The 10,811-nt window shown below is 32.2% G+C and overlaps 1 protein-coding gene across 1 annotated transcript; it reads right to left on the bottom strand.

Moving 5' to 3' along the window:
* Positions 1-3,984: 3,984 nt before the first annotated feature.
* On the bottom strand, positions 3,985-7,948 carry LOC139904557 (serine/threonine-protein kinase 52-like). Its single transcript, XM_071886476.1, has 6 exons — positions 7,534-7,948; positions 6,694-6,815; positions 5,240-5,436; positions 4,746-4,920; positions 4,528-4,662; positions 3,985-4,371 (listed from the first exon to the last, which is right to left on the bottom strand). Exons 1-6 carry the CDS (start codon positions 7,856-7,858, stop codon positions 4,165-4,167), a joined length of 1,161 nt encoding a protein of 386 aa, XP_071742577.1. The 5' UTR covers positions 7,859-7,948; the 3' UTR covers positions 3,985-4,164.
* Between the last annotated feature and the right edge of the window lie 2,863 nt (positions 7,949-10,811).

Below are 10,811 nucleotides of genomic sequence, written 5' to 3'. Positions count from 1 at the left end.
ACACGGTCAGTTTTTTTCTAAGGTTATTCTTTTATAAGAATCACAAAACAGAAAGTCTTTAATAGTCACTTTGTTAAAAGATTCTATTTACAAAGAAATATAGATATCTTTGAAGTTTGTTTCGTTTAAACTTTGGTATACTTTGCAACGTCTGCGATATTTTCAAAATTGAACTATGTTTCATACACGGTCCACGTGAAGTCACATTTCTGAAATTGTGAAAATTGTTTTAATGATTTCGAAAGGGGCTTATTTTATTGCGTTTTCTCCCAATCTTTGGGATCGATTTTATAATGAAGAGAATCCGTATTTATAACGTCTTCATTTAAAATCGTCAGATCTGCTTTCACTTTTTCATGCTCATAAAAAAGAAGGCACTACAATACGATTATGTATTTTTATATGCAAAAAATAGGATTACATACATATGTGCGTATATATGTATGAATGATTAAATTGCTTATATGTAAAAAAATATAGGATTATGTATGATTCAAATGAATTATGTATGTATTATGGTACCTCTTTCATCGAATTACCCCGGTAACAAACAACATAAAGGTCTCCCAATTCATCATAATTTACTTTGAAATTGGCATATGTTTTCCTTTCTCTTATGTTATCCCCGTAGGGTAATGTCCTTGCCCTTATTCGTGTCGACGGACCAACAAACAATTCCACGCTCGCTACACAATGAGCAAATTCCGTCGGGTGAAACAATCATGTATCCGTTGGTTTCCCATAAAAGGCCGAGTCACTAGATTGGTAACTTGGACGTATGTATGTCGACTTCTTTCAAATATTTTTGGCTTTTTGTCATCATTATTTTCAGTTTCTTGCCTAAACTTTTGGATCTCATGTTATTAATGATGACAAAACTGGTATATAGATTAGATGGCAAGGGAAGATGGTGTAGTTCGTCCGTCCTGTGAGGATGCTATTGTTTCGGCTCCTTGTAATTCGGGTGTCATTGGAAATGCTCCCTCGTCTTGTTCTTCACACTACCATACCATCAAGGATGCCCTTTCGGTTGCTAGGAATGATGGCAGCAAAGTTATAGAAGATGGGTTTGGTGTCTCCAATTGTGATCTTCAGTTTGGGAGTTTCAAAATGGGTCCGAAAACATTGGATCTTGATGACACCACTCCGTCTTTTGTTTCGAGTGTAAATGTTTTTCGGCCCGAGTCGTCTTCTAAGGATGCTTTCTTCTAAGGATGTTGCTGGTAATTTAGGTTCGAACGTTCACGGTTTATCGACGAAGCAGGAGGAATTTGTTTTTGCCTTGAATAAAATATATGGACATCATCTTCGGAATTGAACCAGAATTGTGGTAATGTTATATTTGTGAAGTCGGGAATTATGAACGGGTCAAAATATGTTGGTGGTGGTAAGCCTAACGGTTCGAAAAGGAAGAAAAAGGTTGTAGCGGTCAATGACAATTCTCTTCGGTTACGGGATTATGAAGATGATGTTTCAATGGGGCTGGATATTCAACAATTGTTTCTTGAAGATACAGGTGGTGCGAGTGGAGGTGATCGTTCCGAGGTTAATTTGGATGTTGGACCTTCAATGAGTCGATTCACGGGTCCCCGTAACTTATTTTTATTTGTCTCGAAAAGGGAAAGGGGTGACTTGTGCGCAAGTTGAAGGTAAATTTTAAAGATCGGGCATTAATGGTAAAAAAGCTTCTTTTGAGGTGATCAAGAAGAGTTCCACTAGTTTGCTTTTGGTGTTGATGCATTGGTTTGTTTTGCTTTGTAGTTGTATTGTTATAGTGTTGGATGCTGTTTCTTATTTTTGTTAGTGTTTTTTTTTTTTTTTTTTTTTTTTTTTTTTTTGTCGAGGCTCGCTTCTAGATAGCTTTGTTTACTTGGTAGGTTCGTGGTTTTATTGTGAGACTTGACGGTTCCCTTTGTAATCTCTTGGTTTGACTCTTTTATTCGTATGAAAGAGCCTTAGTTTATAAAGTTTCGTTGTTTTGGGAAAAAAAGTGGGAAGATGATTGGAAATTGGGATGACATGACTGATGATTTCTCTCTACAGCCTAAGAGAGAACTTAACTTGAAAACAATGTTGAGAAAAAGTAGGTGAAGTCTACTGATATAAGGCTGTTTAGGACTTGAATTTGCTTTTCTTTTGTGTTACGTACTTTGCATTTATGTTGAGTAAAAATGTTGGACTTCTTTTGTCGTTGAATTATTAGTACTGCGTCTTTGTGTTTAAATTAGGGTACTTGTCTATGACGGTGAGATTGAATTGTCAACCCGTTTTCTGTGGGTGGATTGTGGTTATATTTTGTTTTCAATGTTGGAGTTTTGCATGTCTTGTTTATCATGAGGAAAACAAACTCTCACTTCGCTGAGGGTGGTTTCGGTCGTTAGTTTAGTTGGTTAGTGGTTAGTTGTTAGCGTCAGTCAGTTGAATGTTTAGAAAATAAGGGAATGAAAAAGGATGTGAAAAAAGGTTATAAAAAAGGGGAAAATTTTTTCAAAAGAAAAAAAAAAAGCAAATTATCAAAATAACCTTCGAAGTTGGGGATGTTTACATGTGTCATCATGAACCGTGTCGGTGGGAGCTCATCACATTTAGTATATATATGTAGGGCTAATTATGAAAAAAATCTTGCAAAAGAGAGCACACATCACACTTAAATTGAGCTGAAAGTTTTCGAGAATATTTTAGTGTATGCAACCTTCTGAGTATTTTAATTTTATATGAAAAGTTATTATATGGAAAGGTATGAGCGGTTAACAGCACCTAATGTTAGGTGCCATAAGGTGAAGTGTTTACAGATGCCCTTTTTGAGTGAAACTGAGTTGTTGGATGTTAGTGTTTTGTCCCTCAATGTCGATGATATCAAGGATCCGGGTCACAAAGATTATATCGAAAAGCTTCAAAAATTGTACCTTGATCAGTTTTCGCATTTGGTTGACGCACCCGACGAATCATCCGAAGACGACGAAAACTAGTAGTTTGATTATGTGTTTTTTTATTTTTAGTAATTTTAGTTTTTAAATCTACTATGTAATTTTTTTAATGCCTATGAACTTTTAATTTTATTACATTTTCAATGTTGTTTTTACTTGATGTTTATTATTTTATTGAAATATTGTCTTAAATTATATTAAAAAAATGAAAAATTAAAAAATTGGTGGACCCTACTGAAACTGACACTGAAAACTGATATTTTGGGTTAAAAAAGGTCAGAAACTGACACTGTCCAGTCAGAGTCAGATTGCGCTTTTTGGCCAAAAAGCGCACCAACGGCCCCTGACGTCACAGTCAGGGTTTGGAATGGTCTAAGGTGCTGAAAAGGTGCTAATGTTGCCCTGAGCTTATCTTCAATATAATTATAGGAAGCCGTCCTACAAGGTACAATTAGCAACTTACCTTTAAAACTGTCAAATTTAACCCCTTTATTTTCTTTACTCAAGCTTGTAAAAGGTCAGTCGGGAACTAATTGGCGATTGGCCACTCGGCAAGGACCTTGCACGCTTGCAGGGACTAGTAGGTTGTTGATCAACTTTGACTGATTTTGACCAAATAAATGCGACTTTCAGCAATTCAATCCAACTTTTCGTTGACTGACTTTACCCGACGACTTTGAACGACTTGGCCTAGTCGGGCAAGACTAGTGTCTACTCCCTAAATCCAGCATGTCTGTAGACTCTTAGAACACTGTATCGAAGTCTTGTCACATAGTTCAGTAGTTCACACATGTTTATGGCGTGACCAGTTTCCAATGTTTATAAATAACTGGAAGATATTTGTACCTATCTCGTATTACCAGTTCAACACATGCGTTTTTACAGTCTTGTACCCTACACTGTAGGGTGTGTTAAATACTGCATGAAGAAAAATAAGTGACCTGTTTATGAAAATTATATGCAAAGATAAAGATGCCTAAAAGTACTAAAAAATGCTCATCACAAACAATAAAATTTGTGGACGACATGAAAACATTAAATAGCTAATAATACCATCTGAATAAGATGTCAACTATTTGTATAAAATTCAAAAGAACTTTACATAATCCAAAGGAAATGTGTAGCACAGACACAACATCTAATATACTCCAAGATTTAGGAAATCCCAAATTCCAATATCTAGTAAATTTTGTTAATCATATCTTCGGTTCCAAAAAGGGGTCGAATTTTAAAACTTTCATGGGCCCCGATTCTTACGGAAACAAAGACAGCCTTGAGGTTGATCACCAGGGATCATACCTCCTCCTTTAGATGTGTCGATGGCCTCCAACATCGTCACCACCTCGTCCATCTCAGGCCGTTTATCAGGATTCGCATCCCAACATCGCTTCATTACATTCGCAAGTGAACTTGGACAGCATCTAGGTAAGTCTGGCCTCAAATTCTGCATAAAAGAAACATACTTTTAGTCAATTTCTATTTAAGGTAATCTACTTTCATATCATAAATAAGATTCTAAAGGGTCTAGGATTACAAGTTTGTACCAACAATTGAAACATTTGACTATATCTAATCTCACATGCCTTAAAAAGAGTTATACCTGGCGAACAACAGCTGAAGTGACTTCTGAAAAACTAAGGTCGGGATACGGCATGTCACAACAATATATTTCCCATAAACATATGCCAAAACTATAAACATCACATTTCCTATTATACGGGTTACCATTAAGAACCTGCACAATTTTATTACAAATTAAAAATAATAAAAGTACACATATTTGGGACTGACAAAATGAGGATTAAGAACATAACATACCTCAGGGGCCATATAACCAAGAGTTCCGGTTTCGCCTGTCATGTCATTAGGGTTTGAGGCTTCAACACGAGCAACTCCAAAATCGGCTATTTTAATAGTTCTAGTTTTGTCCAATAGCATATTTTCAGTTTTCACATCTCTGTGTACAATCTTTTGCGAGTGCAGGTAGCTTAATCTAGTAAAAAGTCCATTTATTTTAAAGAAACTAGTAAGCAACAGGTAAATTAAGAAAATAACAAGAGGGATACACTTTGACATCTAGCGGTTAAACGTTAATATTTTCAATTCTTGTAGTAATAATAATGTAACTTTCAGTAGTTACATTAAAAAATTGAACATCTTGATATACTTACTTTAGAAAGGAAAAACCATTAGTGTTGAATTAAATGTGTTTCAAGATCTTACCTTTAAACAAAATTTAATTAGTTTGACCTTCAAGTCAACTATTGTCAAAGTGTACCTATGCTAGAACAAACGCAATACAAAATCAATACCCTCTAGCAAGATCCAATGCCATTTGAATGACCACTTTAAACGCCAGCTTCTTTCTTCTATTTTTAATAAGGTAATTCTTTAAGGCACCCCCAGGAAGATATTCCACAACGACACAACAAATATTACTTGGCATGCCGATTTGACCGTTTTCAGTTTGAACATTTAGCTCAGAAGAACCCATTGTCGCACCTATGAACTGTATACGTCGCGGATCGCAGTCAGCATTAGGGATGTAATAATGACTGGGTAAAGTAACGGGTCAAAATGGGTCACTTCAACTTCGGTCAAAATAAGTTTAGTAAAAATATAAACATGTTGAAGTATTAAGAGTAATTATCAATCATAAAGTTAGTGTAGCAATGATCTAAGAGTAGTGCGACATATGCTTGAAAATTATGACTTGAATTAGCCTTGTGCTAGTGGATTTTGGTCAAATTCAGAAAATTGAAGTTGAATGTAACTTTCCTTAAATGGAACAGCATAACTGATAGTAGGGAAGAAATAGAAAAAAGTATCAAACATTTGATTTGGAAATGTATACGGATAAAGGTATATGTCCTATGTCCTTCTATAAATAACTTCCTTTTAGCCCCAAACCAATATTACAAATTCTATCATGTGTCAACAAGGGGCAAGTATGAATAAGGATACCAAAAAGTAAATATTTTTATTTCACAAAATGTGCTTAAAACTTGAAAGAACAGTGGCAGTAGATGGTGGGATTTTAAGATAAGAACACATGTGATGTGCGATTACGTACAAAGTTGAAGCACGGAATCTTTCAAGCGGTGAAACGATATTGACCAAAACAATAAATTATACTATCGATCTTATAATTCTACATGACATGACACCACTAAGTGCTACTAAAAGGTGCAAATGACGTAGACGAAAATTCATGTTTACAAGATAAACTAGAACTACACAATATTAGTACATCATTAGGATATGTCTGGTAGCTTTCCCGAATAAAAGAAAGGATAAAAATAGGGTATACCTAATTGGTAAGTTTTGCTTATAAAAGAAGCATATGTTAAGTACAATAATCATATGTGCTAATCAATACTTGCAAAAAGGTTTACTTAGTTTAGCAACTTTACTAGTACATCCATAAGAATTATAGTATTAGTATAGAACACGTGAATTCATCATTAAAAGAATATTATCGCATTTAACAGAAAGCGGTGCAGATATAGCATAAGACAGAAAACGTGTCGTTATAAAATGTTGCTTGTAAACAGTTTTCTAGTAGGGGGATAGTAATGTTAAAAAAAGATTTTGTGACATAGAAAAAGTATATGTTAAAGAAAATGGCAGAATCATATGGTTCTTTACTATCTTCACACTAGTGTCGTAATTGTGTTAAAAGTGTTTGGCAATACTAATACTAATTATTATTATAATAGTTTGTTAAGTTGCAATAATTTCAGAAACTAAATAATAGAAATGTAACCTTTGTGACATTAGGATGATCAAGCTTATGCCAAACAGCAACTTCTTGCGTAAATGCGGCCCTTAAAGATTGTATCTCGGCTTCTGTCCTGTGACCCTCTTCTCCCCAGTCCAACAGTTTAACTAATTATCATGAAAACAAAACCACCACCTTTATAAATTATCTCAACTCACATTCTTATCTCAAATAATAAAGCTATAAAATAAAAGACAAAATAGTCAAGTAATCATAAAAGTAATTCCTGCATATATTGTATAATTGTAGATTAAAATAATTCAACTCAATAAAGTTGAGGCTGAGATCCTAATTTGTAGCCGTAATTTCATTCAAACAATATAAAAGCAAAAAACATTATTATAACAGTATTATTATTAAATTAATATTAATATATATATATATATATATATATATATATATATATATATATATATATATATATATATATATATATATATATATATAATAACAATTTGGATCACATGAAAGTGAGAAAGACAATATCATCCCTCATCAATAATGATTATGAATATCACCTGTAAATTTTTCAAACCTTATCCTGTGTAGGTCACGGATAACATGTTCAACATTTTCCCTTTTTATGTATCAATCACAATCACACCGCCATCAACCACCACTCACCACCAATGTTGAAGCTAATTAAACGTTATTATTATTATTATTATTTATTGTATTAAATATTCAAATTACTACTCCATTAATCAACAGAAACTGATGAAATGAGATTAACTAACAGAATCTAACGAACTGAAAATAATCCAACAAGATGTAAAAATAGAAATGAGAGACGAAATTGAAAAGCTAGGGTTCCGATTGACTCACCGGCGACATCAATGCCGTCGTAGACGCCACGGTGAACGGTGCCGAAAGTACCGCGAGCTAAAATACCTTTAATTAAAAGCTTCGAAGGATCGATCTCCCATTCCTGACGTTCTCTAGTAGTAGATTTCGACGGAAGTGTGATGGCGGAAGCTGCGGCGGCGGCGGTGACGGAATCTTCAAAATCCGGCTGTTTGTTCTTATTCTTTTCCATAGTCCATGCTCTGTTAAGATGTCTTTCAAGTTGTTCATCTAAAGTTTTGAGATCGATTTGATCTGCTCTTACGAATCCATCGTTACTGTTATTGTTGCTGTTGTTCTCTTTCATATTTTGTGATGAATTTTGTGAAAACGCGAAGAAGAAAGGTTTTAAAGTGAGAGTCAAATTGGGGGTTTATGTCGATTGATTTCCCCCTCTTTTTATACTAACGGGATATACACGATGTACAACTTTATCTCAAGTTATACTTCATTTTCATAAATATATAAATATAAATAAATATAAATATAAACATAAACATAAACATAAAAATAAAAATACTAAGGAGTAATATAATATCAACTAGACCCGTGGAACCACGGGGTTGTTTAAAATAAAACAGTTTAGTGATATATTTTATGTATTAAGATGAACGTAAATGGTAAAGTTAATTATATAGTTTAATTATCCGTGGAACCACAGAGTCCGACTAATAAACTCGTCAGCTGAACAATTCATCAAACACTTAAAATGCATATTAAACAATCCACATCCAATCTTGAGATCATTGGTTGTCATTTTATTTTAAAAGTGTAAATTAAAATATATATTTAAAATTAATTTCCTTTTGTCTAGTTTTTATACCTTCTCATACTCAATTTAAAATAATTAATTAAAATAATTCAAAATTATTTAATTAAAATAATTATTAATAAGATTTAATAATTATTATTAATTAATAAGATTTAATTTTAATTTAAAATTATTTTGATTAATGACATCTATAACGACCCGTCCTAATCCATCTGAACGAAGTCCATATCGATTATAAACGATTCACAATAGTTGATTACATCGCGAGGTACCTGACCTCTATATAATATATTTTACAAACATTGCATTCGTTTATTAAAAGACAAACTTTCATTACATCGAAAGTTGACGGGCATGCATTCCATTTCATATTATATCAAACTATCGACGACTTAATAATAATCTTGATAAACTCAACGACTTGAATGCAACGTCTTTTGAAATATGTCATGAATGACTCCAAGTAATATCTCTAAAATGAGCAAATGCACAGCGGAAGATTTCTTTAATACCTGAGAATAAACATGCTTTAAAGTGTCAACCAAAAGGTTAGTGAGTTCATTAGTTTAACATAAATAATCATTTCCATCATTTTAATAGACCACAAGATTTCATATTTTCATAAACATCATTCTCATATCAGGCACTTCGCAAATTGCATAGAGATAAAAATCATTCATATGGTGAACACCTGGTAATCGACCTTAACAAGATGCATATAGAATATCCCCATCATTCAGGGACACCCATCGGACATGATAAATTCGAAGTACTAAAGCATTCCAAATTCCAGAATGAGGCTTGTTGGGCCCGATAGATCTATCTTTAGGATTCGCGTCAATTTGGGGGTCTGTTCCCAAATTCTTAGGCTACCAAGCTAAAAGGGGCATATTCGATTTCGATCATTCAACCATAAAATGTGGTTTCGATTACTTGTGTCTATTTCTTAAAATAGTTATAAAAGTTGCGCATGTATTCTCAGCCCAAAAATATAAAGGGTAAAAAGGCAAATGAAACTCACTCTACAATATTTTGTAGTAAAAATATTCATACGACGGAACTGAATAATGCAAGGTTGGCCTCGGATTCACGAACCTATATCATTTGTATATTTATTAATATACATAATTGTAATCGAACAATATATATATAAATTTATTAGTTATATACTTTTTACATAAATAATATATATGTTTCATATATTCATTGTGTTATATAATATATTAATTTTTGTTATGTTATATGTGTTAAATATTTTATATTTATATATATCATTTGTTGGTTAAGATAGTAATTATAATAATACCAAAAATAATATTAGTAGTGATTAAAATAATAGTGATAATAATATTAATGATTCTATTAATAATATATTAATGTTAGTTTTAATAATAATACATCTTATAATAACGATAATAACAGTAATTTTTAATAAAATGAAAAGTTTATTAATAATGATAATGAAAATAATAATTTTTATAGTAATACATAATACTTAATAATAATTATTATTATAGCAATTTCATTATTCGTGATAATATTAATATCAATACTTAAGTGATAACCTTAACAATAATACATACATTAATAATACTTATAAGATTAATATTAATGATAATAATAATAGTGGTTATACTAATTATAATTATGATAACAATAACAATAATAGCAATAATAATTAGAAAAAAAAAACAATAATAATTAGAAAAACTACCTCACTAGAATAGGATTTAAAAAAAAAAAGGTGCCATCGCCCGAACTCGAACTCGAGACCTCTTGCTTAGAAAGCACATTCCTAACCACTGCTCCATTATTTCTTTTCTGATTTGTTTGATACCTTAATTCTTTTATCTAGATTTCGGCCCATTTAGCAATTATATTTCGGCCCAACAATCAATCAAGTATACGGCTCAATATCCAAACAAATTTACGGCCCAACGGAAGGGAAAGGATTCGGCCCAACATTTCTTTTCTGGTTCCTTTTTCTAAAAAAAATGCCACAGCAGGGATTGTGTAGTGACCCGAACTTTTCCATGTTTATATATATTAATTGAGATTGATATTTACATGATTAAATTTTTCCAACATGTTAAGCAATCAAACTTGTTAAGACTTGATTAATTGAAATATGTTTCATATAGACAATTGACCACCCAAGTTGACCGGCGATTCACGAACGTTAAAACTTGTAAAAACGACATGACGATATATATATGGATATACATATGGTTAACATGAGATTATGATAAGTAAGTATCTCCATAAGTATATTAACAATGAGTTATATACATATAAACAAGACTACTAACTTAAGGATTTCGAAACGAGACATATATGTAACGATTATCGTTGTAAAGACATTTAAATGTATATATATCATATTAAGATATATTAATATATCATAATATCATGATAATATAATAATTTAACATCTCATTAGATATAATAAACAATGGGTTAACAACATTAATTGAGATCGTTAACTTAA

The sequence above is a fragment of the Rutidosis leptorrhynchoides genome, chromosome 4 (assembly GCF_046630445.1).
Source record: "Rutidosis leptorrhynchoides isolate AG116_Rl617_1_P2 chromosome 4, CSIRO_AGI_Rlap_v1, whole genome shotgun sequence".
Taxonomy (NCBI): Eukaryota; Viridiplantae; Streptophyta; class Magnoliopsida; order Asterales; family Asteraceae; genus Rutidosis; species Rutidosis leptorrhynchoides.
Note: the sequence above shows the minus strand (reverse complement) of the source record. Positions and strands in the feature narration are given on the sequence as shown.

Coding starts and splice junctions, on each gene's coding strand:
- LOC139904557 (XM_071886476.1), bottom strand. CDS start 7,858: ATGAAAGAGAACAACAGCAACAATAACAGTAACGATGGATTCGTAAGA. Junction 6,816..7,533: donor CGACGGCATTGATGTCGCCG/GTGAGTCAATCG, acceptor CATGATAATTAG/TTAAACTGTTGGACTGGGGA. Junction 4,663..4,745: donor TTGGTTATATGGCCCCTGAG/GTATGTTATGTT, acceptor AAAATTGTGCAG/GTTCTTAATGGTAACCCGTA.